Source organism: Opisthocomus hoazin, chromosome 27 (assembly GCF_030867145.1).
Source record: "Opisthocomus hoazin isolate bOpiHoa1 chromosome 27, bOpiHoa1.hap1, whole genome shotgun sequence".
Lineage (NCBI taxonomy): Eukaryota > Metazoa > Chordata > Aves > Opisthocomiformes > Opisthocomidae > Opisthocomus > Opisthocomus hoazin.
In genome coordinates this window covers 3,909,019-3,925,550 of record NC_134440.1, presented here as the reverse complement: position 1 = coordinate 3,925,550, position 16,532 = coordinate 3,909,019, and the positions used below count along the sequence as shown (strand labels likewise).

The following is a 16,532-nucleotide window of genomic DNA, read 5'->3' as shown; positions in this document are numbered from 1 at the left end:
AAGAATACACTTTTGTTTTTGTTGTACTGATTATAAAACCACAAAACTCTGTCTGATCAGAAGCCACATATAGTGAACTTTGGTCTTCATCTCTCTCTAGCTCTGGCCTGTAAAACTTGGGTTTTCTTCCCCTTATGAGGGGATGCTGGTATGTACACTGCCTGTGTTAAAAGTGCATGGTTTTTTTTCTTACGGTATACTGCATGACTAAAATACTCACTACATGTATTGTAACTCGGTTTTAATACTCTTTGGAACAATCGAGACTGCATGTATTGGTGCAACTTTCTCCCCAGACTGCATGCAGGGCTGCTGACCTGTTCTGTCATGACTCTGGTGTTTTATAGACATTGTGCGTGTAACTTGTATTGGATGTAATAACGTTACTTATAAGTGACTACTACAGCTAAGCTAAGGCTGGCAAATCAAATTACTGTGCTTCGAAAAAGGTAGCAAAACACCAGAAATCTGGTGAATAGAAAAATTACTATTACCTTTTGAAACATTTGTGTGGATCACTAACAGCTCTTCATCAGCTCCATCAGCCCTTCGTTTGGCCTACTGATTTGACTTCCACCTTGCAACTAATAGACAGTCAAGACTTGCGTAGCTACTTACGACTAAGTGCAACACACAAATTTGTCTTGCAGAGTAAAAGCTCACAGGTCAAAGGAAATGACAGTGGCAACTCAGAACTGGACTCACTGCATGAAGAAGAGGAAGTTTCTGAAGCTGATAACCGGGAAAAGGAGATTCTCATTGATCGCATACAGTCAATAAAAGAAGAAAAGTAAGTCACAGCTTTGAAAACCCTTTATCTCTGTAGGTCACGCCCTTTGCAGTTGGAGATAATACAGATAGTAAAGCAGTATACTTTTTATCCAGAATGATGTAGTTCATTATGTTCTGTAGGCCTTTATGAAGGTGAAAAGGAAAAATGAAAGGACTAGCAGAGAGAAAATACCATGAGAATTAATATTTAATGACTACATGCAGGAAGGTTTACCTCTGAATATCTGCTGCATAAAGCTGCTTGTATCGGAGACATTGCCTTTCTAGAGTGTTACAATCTCTGCTTCAATGCAGGGAAGATATAACTTACCGGTTACCTGAGCTTGATCAGCGAGGCTCTGATGAGGAAAATGTAGACTCTGAGACCTCAGCAAGCACAGAGAGCCTGCTTGAAGATAGAACAGGACGGATGGATACCGAAGGTCAGTATTAAGGTAGCGTGTGTTTTTTTTTATTCTACATCTTTCACTGCATACAGCCAGGTGACCAGATGTTATCTGGGCACAGTCGCTTATATCAAGTTACGTTTTTATGCATGCTTTCAGTATCTAAGTATCTTGTTTCTTTAAAGCAATTATTGGATTACACTGCCCTGCTCAGAGCTCCAGTATGCCTGCCAAAGACATTTGCAAAGTGCCTTCTCTTTTGCAAACCTCTTCAAAGTCTTCCTCTGCACCCCTGGCTTCAAGACACCGATCATCTTCAACACTGTCCAAGATTAAAGTGCCCCGTCGAACTCCAGTGATGCCAACAGCAAATATAAAACTTCCTCCTGGGATTTTCAAATGTACAGAATCCCAGGGCAGGATTTCGGCTAATGAAGAGTCTCAAATGATGGTGAGACGAAGGGAGCAGCCAGCAAGGCGAACTGATAAAATCCACTCTGTATACATTGCACAAGGGTCTGCAATGGCCCATGCTCAGGAACTTCTGGATGAATACGAACCAACAGCAAAAGTAAAACGGAGGTTTTCGGACCCTTACGCTCACATTCCCTGTGTAGAGAAGTGAAATACTTAAGCTGTCTGGACTTTTTTTGAAGTTGACTGCAGCTTTGGCTTCAACCCTTTGAAGGCTGTGAACTCGTTCATGTTCTTTCCAGTGGCTGCTGGGAAGGCGGCCTGGAGATGTACAGTGCTGTAAGGGTTAAGCAAGGTTGTTTAAAACAGATATTCTTCACTTTAAATTAAAACCCTGCAAAGAAAGAGCGTAAAACTTATGAGTAAAATACATGGGTTGAGTGTACAGGAAAAAAACGAGTCCCCCAATTCCGCTGCCGTGCCTTTTTCCATTTGCCTTACAATGGACTCCAGTGGGACCAACAGTGAGTTTGTGTCAGTGTGTGTGGCCTTAATATTTTTTATGTTTTTATGACAAATTTCTGTTCAGTTTACAGAACTGTTAATGTTGTAATAGCCTTAACTGAGACCAAACTATATATAAAGACGTTTATTAATACATTGCACTTTTTAAAAATACACGTGTTAGTTTATCAATGTCTTGTCTAATGAACGATTTCTTCGGAAGGAAGCCTTTGATCGGAATCGCGTATCGTTGTCAGTACTTCATAAAGCACTGGGAATCGCCCTCTGCGCAGAGGAAGCCCTGCGGCCAAGCCCGGGGCGTCACCTCAGAGCGTTCTGGCACTCTCGGAGCAGACGTAGAACCCAGCCCGGAGCCGTCATGCTGCGTGCTCGCGCTGTGTGGAGCTCCCTCATCCTCACCAGCCTCACACCTGCGAGGTGAGGCCCCCGAGGGCGAGTTGCAGTCAGACACAGAGCGTGTTGGAGCAGCAGCAGCAGGCTCTGCACCAGCCCTGGGCCGAAGCGGTCCGAAACCCCTGCTCTGGCAGCCCAGCTCCATGCACAAGCGAAGGAAGAGCACGGCGCAGGCAGGCTCAGTCGCTGCCTTTGGCTGGGGTGATGCCACCGCAGCACTGGCACAGTGGCCCCGAGCAGCAGCCACTTCTGTGGACGCGTGTAGGGTTTTTCGGTTTAGTTTTGGGGTGTTTTTATTTTAAATAAAAAGGCGCTTCGCCCTGCGCCCTCACGCCTCCCCAGCCCACCCGGCGCCTCCCGCCCTTCCTCTGCGGCCCGCCCCAAGATGGCGCCCGGCGCCTGCCGCCCCTCCCTGCGCCCCGCCCCAAAATGGCGCCCGCCGCCCGGAAGTGACCCTGAGGCGGCCGTCCGCCATGGCTGCGACGCGCCTGGAGCTGAACCTGATGCGGCTGCTGAGCCGGTGCGAAGCGCTGGCGGCGGAGCGGCGGGACCCCGAGGAGTGGCGGCTGGAGAAGGTGAGGCGCGGCCCGGCCTCCCCGGGGACGGCACTCCGCGGGCCGCCACCGGCCGGGAAAAGCGCGCGGCGGGGGAGCTTCCAGCCCCCCTGTCCCCGCAGCAGCGCGGTTCGGCTCCTGAAGCGGAGGCAGCGAGTGCTATGGCGTGTGAAAACCCCAACCTCCCTCTAGCCCTGCAGCAGCCTCTGCCAGGCAGGACACTACTTAATGCTGTCGCTTAAAAAGGCTTTTTTCTCCTCAGTATGTGACTGCTCTTGAAGACATGCTTCGAGAGCTGAAGAACCAGTCCAGGTGAGTTGCTCCCGGGCGGGTCGCGGCCTTTTTCTGGGTTTGTTACCTGTAAGACAGCCACAGCCCGCAAACACCGCGGTAGCACCACAGTAGCGTGTACACTTTGCTGTGGAAATACTTGTCAGCGAGGGAGAAAACTGCCCACAGAGCAGCTGGGCCACAGCCCTGCGAGGAACTGCGCGACACTGTGTGTTCTCAGATGCGTTTCCCCGCATCTCAGCTGTGGCCCTGGGCAGCGCCCGTGCCCTGAGCTGTCAGGGTCCGCTGTGCCTGGGAGAAGGTGGTTTGCAGGGGGTGGGAAGCGTGTGCCTAGCCTGAGGCTGGTTCTGTTGAAAGACGCTTCCTTGAAGAACTGGGTGTTGGGGTTTTGTATTTTCTTGTATAGAATCATAGAATGGTAAGGGTTGGAAGGGACCTTAAAGGATCATTTGGTTCCAGCCGCACTGACGTGAGCAGGGACATCTTCCACCAGACCAGGGTGCTCAGAGCTCCATCCATCCTGGCCTTGAACCCTTCCAGGGAGGGAGCAGCCCCAGCTTCTCTGGGCAACCTGGGCCAGGGCCTCACCACCCTCATGGGGAAGAATTTCTTCCTAATGTCTAATCTAAATCTGCCCTCTTTTAGTTTAGAGCCGCTCCCCCTTGTCCTATTACTACACACGCTTCTGAAAAGTCACGTGGAAAGTCATCTGAACAATAGAACATACTAATAACTTCTGGGTTTTGTATTATTTTTCAATTCCAATAGCAAGCCGGCCCCAGAACTGCTGAATGAATACTCTCGCAAAGTGGACTTCCTGAAGGGACTCTTAGAAGCTGAAAAACTGGTAAGATCTAGTTCAGCTTGAAAAGGTTTAAGTATTCTCTGCTCATATTCACCCTGTTGCCTGGTTCCTATGTTTGCCTTTATCTTGTGTCTCAAAATAACGCTTGTTAAAATCATATCAGGCAGTCCTTGTGAAAACATTAAGAAGTATATTGGATTTTTGTGTTTTGTTAAAAGGGGGTATTGCATGAAATCTGAAACTTCTTTCCTGCTTTTCAAAAGCATCTCACCTGCATCCTTCTCACTTCATTGACATGAGATACAGAGGCAGGTACTGTCCCTTAGGCCTAATGCCTGTTTTGGACGGTACCACGTGCGTTTGGAGAGCTGTGAAATACCAATAAGCTGTATTGCTGCTAGTGTGGGTGCAGTCAGTGCTGCTGCTCAGACTGACTTTGCTGTGCTGTGGGAAGCAGCTGTGGTAGTGCTCTGTGCATCCTCGTTGGTCACACATCCAGGAGGTCTCACGCTGCAGAATGTGCTATTCATGACTTTTCATTGCTTCCTCCTACTCACAGTCTTCATCAACTGAAAAGGCTCTCGCGAATCAGTTCTTGGCCCCTGGACGTACCCCTACAACAAGCAAAGAGAGAACCCCAGCTACTAAAACGGTTCATCTGCAGACAAAGGCTCGTTGCACAGGCAAGATGAGGAGTGAGCTGCTTGGTACAGTATGTGTTGGTGCTGCTGCTTCTTTACTGCTGTTTCGTAGATTCTCTTGTTGCATTCAGCTGCCTTTGGCGGCTGTGCCTCAGATGTGTCCCAGGCTGGGTGGGGAGTCACATTTTTCTGGTTTGGATAGTCTTAAATGCTGGGCACAGGCACTGTGCTAGGCCTGGAGGACTGTCTTTTATCAGTGGCCTGTTGTAATCTTCCATTTTATTTCTCTTTCTGCCCCTCAGGACCCCTTGGCTATGGATGGTAAGTTTAATCTGTTGCTTTCTCTACCTTTAGTTAACCTGAGTCTTGCAGGGAGAGAAAGAGGAAGGTCAGGTATTAGAGACTGGCCAAAGTGTGCTTTTAATGTAATATCTCACTTCTTTTCAAGATAACGGATTTTAAAAACAAACAAAATCAAAACCCCTAACAGATGAAAGGCGAACTGTTGTGATCAGTATGGTAGCAGGGACTTGCAGGAACTTATTTTTCTAGAATTCATACAGAAACAGGCATTCTAATTATAGAATTAGCAAGGACAATTTACCTTTATTGTTGCTCCTGTTCTCTTCTGCTCTGAGCAAATCATGTGATTTTAGGCACGTAGAGTAGGCGTTGTTCAGTTCCTCTTAAATATACAGCCTGTTATTCATGTAGGGAGCTGGTACGAATTAATTTGTGGTTTCCATAGCTACTGTTACAGTGGCTGGAGCTAGGCCAATCTAACGTGTCCTGAAAGAGAACACCAAGACACACGGGCTTAAACCATGCCCTCAGGGACATGATTCATCTGTTTTTTTCTCTCCACCATACTTTGATGTTACCGTTGTCTTTTCCCTGTGGAAAGGAGGTAGGCATTTGAAATCCGTATTCCCTGGGGATAGGGGGGCAAGTAGGATTTGGACATCTTAAAATCCCTTACAGAGAACTTGTTTCTTCAACTGTGATTGCATGGGAATTTATAACATGCTAAATCACAAATTTAAACTCTTTTTCCAGATTCTGAGGAGTTAAACATAAGGAAGCGGAAGTAAGTAAAAATTTCTCATTCTGATGCTCAGTGTCTTGAGAACTGCTTTCCCATTGACCTTTAAATCACAGATGTATTTCCGTTTGGGTGAAGTGCCTGCTGGTAGAAACCTAAATGTAATGACTTCAGCTGATTTAACTGTTCTTGCTGTCAGTCGCAGAGTCTGGGGAAACCTTGGGAGATCGACTCACAAGGAAGTGCAAATCCGAAATTTTTTTCCCTTGTGCTCTTGCAGAGGCCTTGTGTCTGATGAGAAGCAGTCAGCACTCGAGCTGGATGCCGTGTTACAGCACCATCAGGACATGCAGGAGAAGTTAGCTGAAGAAATGCTAAGTTTGGCTCGCAGTCTCAAAAACAACACACTGGCTGCGCAGAATGTGATAAAACAAGATAACCAGGTAGTGCATGTTAAAGTGCTAACCTCTCAGTTTTGCAACCCAGAAGGTTAAAGTGCTGATATGTTAAATACAATACCTATAACTTGATTCCACATGAGATTAGAGTGGGGAGACTTGGAGGCAATACCTGTCTGCTTCTGCAGTGCAATTGAACCTTTTCTCTGTTGGAAGAAACGGTGGTCAGAACTTCCAAATCTGAGTGGGAAACCATTTGTTTTCTTTGCTCTCCAGACACTATCGCATTCTCTCAGGATGGCAGACCAGAACTTTGAGAAGCTCAAGGATGAATCTGACCGCCTTGAACAGCACGCAAAGAAATCAGTCAACTGGCTCTTATGGATAATGTTAATTGTAGTTTGTTTCATATTCATCAGCATGATTCTCTTTATCAGAATTTTCCGCAAACTAAAGTGATTTTTTTTTTTGAGCTGCCAGAGTGCAGTTGGAAGCTCAGCTGGTATGATAACTGTCAGCAGTCAATTTCTTTGCCACTTACCATCTCCTTAAAGAGGCTGTCCAACGCCTCCCCTTCCATCTCTTTCTTGTGCAATCACTGGATTCAGTGAAGGATTTAATAGGGAAGGCTTTCTGCACTTGGTTACTTTTCTTACTTAGTTAATATTGTTACCTGTTGAGGGGAGAACTGGGGTAAAGTGGCAGTTTACGCTGAGGTGCTAACAGGTTCCCGAGTGGACAGGTACAGTCCTGTTTGTAAAGTGGCTGTGGCAAATATTGTGACTCCTAAAAGGCGTTTACTCAACACGAATGTAAGTAACGGTTGAAGTCATTTTTCCTGTCTTTACAGCTTTACTGTACTGAAGTAGGACCTTGCTGCCAACAGGATATTTAATTACAAAATGATGTACGTACACAGCTGTAGGGTGTAGGCAGAGAATGCTGCCATTCAGATGCTTGCCTGGCTCAGATTCAGAGAGTACCCACAGGTAACGCTGTTCTCAGGCTCACCTTTCTCCCAGATGGGTGTTTGGGAATTTGGACTTTGCAATCTTCTGCAGTTTAGACTTACTATAGAAGGGCTGAACTTGCTTTTGCTGTTGCAATGTTTGCTTCCCTTTTTGTATGCGCAAATATTCTCACTTACTCATTGTCTGTTATGTTGATGCTGTTGCATCAAGAAAATGCTGTGACCCTGGCACTGCAGAACTGTACACACAGTGCTCTCCATATGGCATAGACCTCACCTGTACAAACATTTTATCGCGGTAAGACGAGGGCAAAGGAAGCTGGTGTCCTGAAGACAGAAATAATTAAAATAAAAATTCAGCTTTTACCTTTTGAGACAAATTATTCTGGTCAAGAGTGTGTGTGTCAAAATTCTGTTCGTACGAGGTCACTACAATAAAGCAGAGATGAAGTAAAGGAGAATGAGTATTTTTGAAACACTGCTACTGCTAGAAAAATTTAGAGCCTGCAGTAAAGGTTTGTTGTGACAACGTAAGAGCCATCTTTAAGCGCTTGTGATAAGCTAAAAGCTAAAGCTGTCTTTTCTGAAGCCTTACTCTGGGAAGTGTTGGTGTCCAGGTGCGTGCCATGTTTCACATGGAGGGAGCGAGGAGCAGCAGATGATCCCCAAGAGTTCTTTGGCCGTTTCTGTTGCTGTTTGGAACCACCAGATGGGGCGGTTTGGGTCTGTCTGGTGATCACAGCAGCAGCCCTGGGCGAGAGGAAGGTGGAGGCAGGAGCTGCTTGCCACAGCAGTTGGGTTCTTAGGAAAATCTGACTGCTGCTTTGAACGCATCCCGGAGTGGCAGGCTCTGTTTCAGGGTTGTTCTTTGTTGTCTACAAAACCAGCTGTGTTCATGAAGACAGTGAACACTTTTTACATAAAGTATTTTTGTTCATTTAACAGGATGTTTGCAATTTAGTATGCCATTCACTTACAGATTATCAAATAAGTCATATACTATGAAGTATAGCTTTTTTTTTTTAGCTGCTTATCTGTGTGATATGCTCATTCTGTTTGAGCAAACTTGTTACTTACCTTGAACTTTACAGAAATTTATAGTGGTGACAATCCGCTTATGGACATTTTTACTTTTCCCAGAGGATTTTTGTAACTGTAATGCTTGACATTTCACTGTGCTTGATTAATGGATGCTATGTCACCAAATTATTTTTTAATTCTAATTGTTTACTACTTGCCCTGCAGGCATTTCAGTGTTGAGCTCTTCTCTTGGAGCAGAGGTTGAATGTAGTGCTGGAACGTTTGTGTGCGAGGTATTGGAATGATACAACATTAACGCTTAATCATCTAGAACATTTTCCCCTTTACTACTTGAAATAAAATTTTTTTTCCAGCTTGCAAAAGACTTGGTGCATCACTACAGAGAAGTTTAAAGCTGAATTTTGATATCAGCCATGTGTTGGCTATAACTTTTGGCCACTTATAGATTAGAAGTTCAATTGGAAAGACCTGAAAGGGAACTAGTGATAGCTTGCTCCCAAGAAAATACCCACCCCTCCAAGTCAACAGCAGTTCCTTTACAAAGAAGCCTGCTAGGAAGTCAGTTCCGAAGCACACGCTATTTAACTTTCAACCGTTGACATTTCATGGGTGTTTGTTATTTTGAAGGATGAACTGCTAGAACTGAGATGGAAACTTGTAACTACTGACACCTTTTGTGGTATCTCGCGTGACCGTTGAGCACAGTGCCTCCAGCGCTGCATGAGCTTCTGATTACCTCTGACCTGGTGGAAGAATGTTACCTTCTGCCCTGGCAAACCAAATGGATTAATTGCCTCAGTGGCCAGCAATCTCCCTGCGCACAATGACTGTTTTGTCAATTGGCAGTTGCAGTCTTTGCTTTTCTTGAGTTCATTTAGTAATTATAGTCATTCAAAAACACTTTGAAGATCGGTGCCAGTAGTATTTCAAATAAACAATCTGGAGGCTTTGTGACACTTCATAGATGGAGTGACAGTTTTTATTTTTGACTAATGTACGGGTGGTGGTGGTTGTACGATGTCCTGCTTCAGCCCTCAGCTCCATTTCATAGCGTGGGGCTCTAATGTGCTGCTCTCTACAGAGTAATGTTATATATAGAAATAGCTTTCTGTGAGAGCTGCAAACATTGTGAAGGGAGAATTGCTTAACTTTCCCAAAAGCTTGGGAAATCGGATGGAGAGATGTTTATCAGGCATAGGGCTGGGCCTTGGTTGGCTTCTTGGCAGACTACCTACTTCCAGAGAGCAAGTTTTAAAAAAAAAAAAAAGTCTTTTGTAGACTTGGGGTCATGTCAGGCTGGTGAATGTGCTGTTTCCAAGCCTGGCAGCAACAGTAACTATGGGTCAGTCTAAGCTTTTCTGGCAAACACCCTTGGTGACAGTGACTCCTTATAATATAATACTGAATGTTTAAGCTGTGTCCTGAATCACAGCTAGATTTGATGTTTTGGAAGGACTTTTTACACTAGACAGGCTGTCAGTAAGGATGCGTGAATGGCTGTATACAGTGGCTCCTGTGGCTGGGTAATCTCAGCTTGTTTTGGTCATATGTTCCCCAGGCTTCACTGTGCAAAGCGTCTCTGTATCAGACTTCATGGGCGGTGAGCAGCTCTCCAAGCCTGGCAGCTCTTCTGCCAGAAGGGGCTATCTTGTAAAATGGTGAAAACGATGGAGTGGTAAGGCCAGGGTTCTGCTCCTGATTTCCCATGCGATCCCGGGCAAGGCATCTCCATTGAAACCTGAGAATCAGAGCCTTATGATTAATAGTTATAAGCATGAAAAAAATTTAACCATGATAATATAGCAGATAGGAGCAGAAAATAATAATCAAATTTCTTGGTCTGTAGCAGAGTGCTGATGCCATTCCCGAGTCCCAGAGCCCGGTGCTGGGCTGGCTGGTAGCTCTTGTCCTGATCTGCCGCATTGCTGAGGCTTGGTGTGCACTCACCGTGTGTTCCCACTGAACAAGAGTGACATTAAAACCCGACTTAGCTAAATCAATACCACCTGTCACATGACACCGCCGTGACATTTCTGGCATGAGCGCTACCTCCTAATAGGAGATGGAAGTGGGAAGCAGCAGCAGTTAGTGAATAATGGATTAGATATGCCTGATTTGTAACATTTACAAAGAAAGGGCGTGTCTCCTAGCTACAGAACAAACTGGTTATCAAAACGGGAACTAGAAGTTCTGTGTCATCCAAAATGCAAAGCATGAGATAAAGCAGCGTGCAGCATACAGTTACAGTTTGCTGAACTCCCCTATGCTGCCCAGAGGGCTCTCCCTCCAAATTCGACTCTGGATCAGCAAAAATGTGCATTAGTGTAAAGAAATAAAAAAAAAAACCCGAAGGAGGGGGTAGGGGTGGTGAGCTGTAGCCTAGAACTGGTGTAGCCAGTTGGTCTCCCAGAGCACGGCGTGGCCATGCTGTGTATTAGACAGTGACGCTGCTGCAGCCACTAACTCACAGTGGCTGCTGATGGCGAACAGCACGCCTGGCAGCAGCGGAGTAGGTTGTGCAAGCGAGAGGTGGGCTTGGCTTAGGTGTACTGCGAGAAACCGTAGGAAATCATGGTGGATGAGGGGGCGGGAGGGGTTTGAAGGCCAGATTAGGTCTGTCAGGCTGTTCGCAGCTGGGCCCTGCATGCTAGACGCAGGTTGGGAATGCTGACTGTCGTGTGGTTATTGTAACAATCAAAAAAAAAACCAAAAAAACTCTAGGTTCTTTTCAGTTGAAAAGTTTGATACTGAATTAGAACAAAAATGTTCCAACAAGGAATGGAAAGTAAGTCCAACATTGCGTCTGCCTCTGTCACATCCAAAAATCAAACTGAACAAAACCAGAAACTGGACCAAAAAAAGATAAAGCGAGGCAGCACTGTGGTAGGCCATGGAAAGCTGAGATTTCCTTTGCATCCTTCATCTCCAGTTTCTTTGAACCGTATGGGGCAGAGAGATGCCCTCTGCTATTTTCACCTTGGGCAGAGGTTGTATTTGCTCATGTAACAATAGAATTCTCCAGAAGGATCTGACAGTGTTTCCTGTTTCAACAGTTAAAAAACTGGGACTTCTGTCTTTAGCACATAAAGTGACCGGATCTTCATCCTCTGAGCTTTCTCCTGTTGAGAAGAGAGCAGTCACTTATCGGATTTGGTGTGGACGGAAGGAAGGGTAAGAAAGGAACTTTGTCGATCCATGACGTGAAATATTTTATATTAAGAGATTTGGCAAATGGTTCTGTGTGACTCCAAACAGGATGAGAAATTTTCCAAGGTCAGCCCTCCTGTACTGTCAGCTTTAGGTTTAGTCACTGAGAAGTCAATTCTGTAACCTTTACAGCAACATCCTGCCACTGATGCAGAGACTTAGCTATTGTTGGCTTCAGCAGCAACTCTTCTGTGTCTTCAAAGGACGGGAGGCTGAATAGTGTGCGTACTGCATGGTGAGAAACTTGGGAACAGAAAAGTAGGTTTGGCAAATCAATAAAAATAGAGCAACCGGAGCAATGGGCTAACTGTTCACCCAGGCAGTGCAACCTGTTGTTAAGATAAGGCCATATTGAATGGTGGATGAAGCAGAAAGCGAGAATTCTGACTCTTGGCTCCGTCTTCTGGCTTGCTGCATGGCTTTGGCTCACTGAACTGGTTTTTTAGCTGTTTTGTTCTTAAAACAGAGTTACTACTAACGTACCTTCTTGGTGAATCAACTGTTCCAAAACTCCTTTTGGGCATAAAGCTTTGTGTTCCTTGAATGTTCCTGGACTGATTAATTAGCATGGAAATTTACTGTTGTACAGGTTAAAAAAAACCAACCCCAAGCCCACCCACTCACGTGTGTGTTTGGTTCCAGCATATATGTCGTGAGAGAAAGATATATTTCATTTTCAAGACGCGAAGCTTTCAGCAAGCGCGGTATCTCGGGGATCGGGAAGCCAAGCTGTGTTTCTCTCCACATGCAGCTGTGTCAATACAAGGATGTGACAGTGCTCCCAGCGTAGCGTGCGAACACTGATGCGTTTTGCGTACCCATACGGCTGCAGACAGCAGGCCCTGGAGATGAGGCTTTGAAGAACTGTATTCTTGGTGCCTGAACAGCTCGGTCTGTCTTAGCTTTGTTAACTTCAGCAGGGGAAAGCTAAATGAAACTGATAAAGCGGGCAGTCTCAGCCCTTTCAGAAGGTAGGGAATAGCATTCGTACTCATTAGTGCAAAGGTGGTTCCTCCTCTAGGGATGCTGCTGCCAGGGATGGGCTCCCAAGGACTTCAGTTCCTATCAGCACTGACCTGGAGGAGCTGGGATCTGACTAGGAAGTTGGTTACATGTAGGTTGGTTGCATGCGGAGGCATTTGTAGGGCAGAGCAGTGTGACTCCGTGTTCCCAGTCTCTCAGAAAAGGAAGCTTGGGACACAGCTCCAGAAAGTTTGGGGGGGTTTTAATTTAATTTTTTTTCCCTCAGCCCTTGTGGGCTGCAGCAGAGCAGTGCGCACAGAATGCAAAAAACTAGCCTGAGGTTTGGGCCCCAACATTTATTTTTTTTTTTTGGTGACAATGTATGTCAAAGCCCTTCTTCAGGACTCGAAGCCGTGCCAGATGTGCCATGTAAAAGGAACAGATACTGAAACAGCTTTGGGCATGACAACAACATGCCCATAGGCCTAGACTATTTTAACTTTTATGTTTCTGTGTGTTTACATTAACAAGAGAGGAATAAGGGCCTGCATTTATTTATTTATTTATTTTTAAACAGTGAATGCTGTTGTTTGCAGGGCGCTGACCCTACAGACACTGTGCGCCTTTTATAAGCAAGCACTAGACATACAGCTTTACATTGCTGTTTCTCTGGCTTTTTTGTCCGCTTTTCATCTGTCCTGTGATGCTTGGCAGCTGTGAAGTGACTGCAGAGCAAAGATGAATCCATGGGACAGCTGCTCTTTGGGATTTCAACAGGAACAAGGCTTTTGATGAGGCCTCTAAATTTACTGCATTATCTTGTGATGTTCTGCTTTCATACTGTATAGTACATAGCACTTTCACTGTGCATTACCTCAGCTGAAATGCCAAAGATGACAAAAACCGAAGTGTGTTTTCATGAAAACACCGCAGTGGGGGACCACCATTTGGGTTCCAGCTCTGAAAGTACAATAAAAATATTGTCGCACTAATTTTCTAAACAGTTTCAAAAGGAGATCCCTGCCTCCCAAAGGCACTGAGGATTTTCTGGACACAAACAGTAACCTGGCTGATACTTTTTGTTCATTTTGATAAATTTTGTCATATGAAGAAATATCCTTTAGCAAGTGTAGACTGTTCAGGTATGTAATTATAGATAATTTTCTTAAAGAGAAAAACTGTTACAGGTTAGAAAACAGAATATTATTTCAAAATTCCATACCCATTTTCCTAGCTTTCACTGGCAGTTGATACATAGGAGATTTAAGTAAGGAATGGACCAAAACAGAAAAAAAAGGTCTTTGTGGGGTCAAATAGTAGGTAGATGCCCTCTATTTCAAGTCTCTCTGTATTTATGTTTTTAATAGGATTCAGAAATGAACCCCAGTAGTTTGTAAGTCTGACAGTTCATAGCAGACACTTATCACCACTTAGTTAAATGTTATTTTAACTAAACCATGAAACATCTGTGGAGGGGAAAAGGAAATGTGAATGTTGTCATAGAAAGGAGTCATATTTAATACATCCAACTAGTGGTTTTAGTAGTTTCTTGAATCAGAAATTGGAGAAGAGGCTGCAGTGCAGCTATCGGAAAAAAAAATAGTCAGTAAGCAGGTGCTGGCTTAGTTTCTTAGCGCCCACATGGCTGCTGTTGGTTTATCTGATGGCAAACCTAGTGTACTGTAGCATGAGGAGTGTGTAGCAGTGAGTGTGTGGGAAAGATGCTGGAAAGATTGCACCCTGATGTTCTTAATAGGTAATTAGAAACTAAAAATAGTATTTTAGGGAAAGATAATAAATCTGTAGCCTTTAATCCTCCTGTGCCAATCTGTAAGCTGATATCATTATTACATGAAAGGCAGTAAGAACATAAGTGAGTAAGCAGAAGTAGGTTGCTATTACAGTCACATTATAAATTCCACATAGCCCAAGCTGTCTATATGATGTTTGGCTCCATTTTATGCAAAGTCTGTAGTCATAAAGCAGGTTAATTTGCAAGCAGAGAACACATAGTTTTGTTGTTTATTTCCATGCCTTAACTGCCCTCACTTCCTGCACTATTCCCAAATGAGTTGGGTTCCGAGTCTCTTCTGCGCTTGTGAGTTCCAAGTAGTGGCGTACATTGGAGAAAACGGCAGCAAAAGCAGAAAGGGGGGGGAAACGTGTTCCCGTGATGGCAGTTCTGACGCCCCAACAGGCTGCATCGACAGCTGCTGTGCCGTGCAGACGCGCGTCGTCTCGCGCTGTGAGGATGACAGAGAAAAGCATCCCCGCGTAAGCAGGGCCCTTCATCTAAACGTTTAGGTGGCTGGCAGATGCTAAGCTGCAGCTACACAGGTACCATCACAGCTCATACTGCTCAGGCTCAGCTGCCTGAGTCGAATTGGGCCATCAGCCGTACCCCATCCAACTGGGAAACCTCAGGGAACGTCAAAGAGTGAACCGTACCCAAATAGACAGGATTTCATAGACCAGTCCTCCTCCCCCTCACAACTACGCAATCTCCCTCTGACGACTGCAGCAATTCTTGAAATGGAAAAGTAACACAAAGTATTTCAAACCGTGCAAACTCTCTTCATGCAATGCAGGGTCTAGAAAAGGGAGCCAGAGCCAAGGGACCTGCTGGTAACGACTGGCCTGCCCAGTGGCCCATTGAGCAAGAAATGTAACACAAAAGTGAGATCTGTTGTAAGCTGAAGATGGGGGGGGGGGGAAGATTTTAAAGAAGAATGTCTATTTACCAAGTATTTTTGAATTAAAAAGCTTTATTCCAGCAGTTTATAGCTCCGTATCTTGAAGAAAGGGTGAAAGCAAGTGCCAGATAAAATTACTGGAGTTGCCAGGAACCACGCTGTTGTGGCTTAGCACGACTGCAACCCAGAGATGACTAAAGACAGGAGAAAAACGCATAAAATGCTGAATCCCGCGAGAAAAAGATCACCAGAAATTTGAAACGGCTTTGATACCGACACCGGTACTGTTCGAGGTACACCACCCCCCCACCCCCCCCCAAGCTGCGCCCACCGAGTCCCTGGGGCAACTCATCCCCTCCCAGCGCTGTACTGGGAGGCGGAGGAGGGGAACGGGCGCGGTTCGAGCAGGAGCCCCCCATCACGCCCCCCCAACCCTCTCCCTGCAGCAGCGGGTCCCGCAGCAGCCCGAGGCCCGCAGCACACCCCCGGCTCCCTCCCCCCCCGCCCCGGGCTCGGAGCCGCCTCGGCGGGGGCGGCCCCGGCAGGTGGCTGCCGCCGCTCCTCCCCCGGGCCCGTCCCGTCCCCTGCCCGGCTCCGCGCCGCCTCTTGCCGCCGCCCCGCTCCCAGCTGACGGGGGCTGCCCCTTGTTTACTGGCCGGGGAGGCAGCCGCCAGCCCGGCCTGCGCTGGAAGGGGCCGCCGGGGCCGCCGCCGCGGGGCAGGGAGGGGCCGGGCGCTATAAAGGGGGGGCCGCGGCGCCTCTGCGGGGCTCTCCCCGACCATGCGAAACCGGGGCCGGCCCCCGCTCCCGCCCCGCCGCCTCTGATTCGCCCCCGCCGGGACGCGCCGAGCCCGCGGCGGCTCCGACGAGGCGGGCATGGGACCGAGAGCAGCGGCGGCGGCGGCGCTGGCCGTGGCCGTGGTGCTGGCGGCCTGCTGCGCCCGGAGCCGCGGGGAGAGTGAGTAGGGGCCGGGGGCGCGGCCTAGGCGGGCGGCGGGGGCGCAGGTGGCGGGGCCCGGGGGGGGGGGGGGGGGGGGGGTGAGGCGGGCGGCCCGGCCCCGCCGCGCTTACCCTTTGTACCTGCTCGGGGTGAGGGGGGGGGCGGCCGCCGCGCCAGGCCGCGCCGCGGGGCCGGCGGCTGTGGCTGCTGGGCCGGGGCCTGCGGCGCGGGGCCCGCAGCGCTGCCGCGGGGAGCGGCTCGGGTCACCTTCATCCCGGCGCTCGGCCCCGGAGCGCGGCGGGACAGAGGGGGCCGTGAGGGGAGGGCTCGGCCGCGGCCGAGATTGGAGCTGGGGCGGCACCGGGCAGGGCCGCGGCTCCCCCCGGCTCGCCGGAGGGTTTGCTGCCCGGTGCCTCCAGACCCTGCGGGCCTTTCGCTCCAGCGGGCTGCGAGGCGAGGGAGCGGCGAGGGGGCTGC

At 47.6% G+C, this 16,532-nt stretch overlaps 3 protein-coding genes across 13 annotated transcripts in view; all 3 read left to right on the top strand.

Moving 5' to 3' along the window:
• Positions 1–2,270, top strand: part of MYO9B (myosin IXB) — a 45,091-nt gene extending 42,821 nt beyond the window's left edge. For 6 of the 10 annotated variants that reach the window (XM_075443995.1, XM_075443992.1, XM_075443993.1 and 3 more), the window contains 4 exons: positions 101–148; positions 651–790; positions 1,087–1,214; positions 1,364–2,270. In XM_075443995.1, coding sequence (XP_075300110.1) covers positions 101–148; positions 651–790; positions 1,087–1,214; positions 1,364–1,803 — 756 coding nt within the window. In that variant the 3' untranslated portion in view covers positions 1,804–2,270. Of the gene's footprint in view, positions 1–100; positions 149–650; positions 791–1,086; positions 1,227–1,363 lie in introns of all 10 variants that reach the window. The other 4 variants (XM_075443998.1, XM_075443996.1, XM_075443994.1 and 1 more) reach the window with 2 other exon arrangements.
• Positions 2,271–2,932: 662 nt separating this feature from the next.
• USE1 (unconventional SNARE in the ER 1) lies at positions 2,933–8,614 on the top strand. Its single transcript, XM_075444367.1, has 8 exons — positions 2,933–3,085; positions 3,327–3,376; positions 4,124–4,202; positions 4,720–4,872; positions 5,104–5,122; positions 5,858–5,888; positions 6,124–6,286; positions 6,518–8,614. The coding sequence occupies exons 1-8, from the start codon at positions 2,984–2,986 to the stop codon at positions 6,698–6,700; spliced, it is 780 nt and encodes a 259-aa protein (XP_075300482.1). The 5' UTR covers positions 2,933–2,983; the 3' UTR covers positions 6,701–8,614.
• A 2,329-nt stretch (positions 8,615–10,943) lies between these two features.
• INSR (insulin receptor) overlaps positions 10,944–16,532 on the top strand; it is a 61,878-nt gene continuing 56,289 nt past the window's right edge. The window contains exon 1 of one of the 2 annotated variants that reach the window (XM_075444514.1): positions 10,944–11,423. Coding sequence is in view for 1 of the 2 variants with exons in the window: in XM_075444515.1 (XP_075300630.1) it covers positions 15,992–16,073 (82 nt within the window). In the remaining variant the exon portion in view is untranslated. Of the gene's footprint in view, positions 11,424–15,807; positions 16,074–16,532 lie in introns of those variants that run through there. The other variant, XM_075444515.1, reaches the window with a different exon arrangement.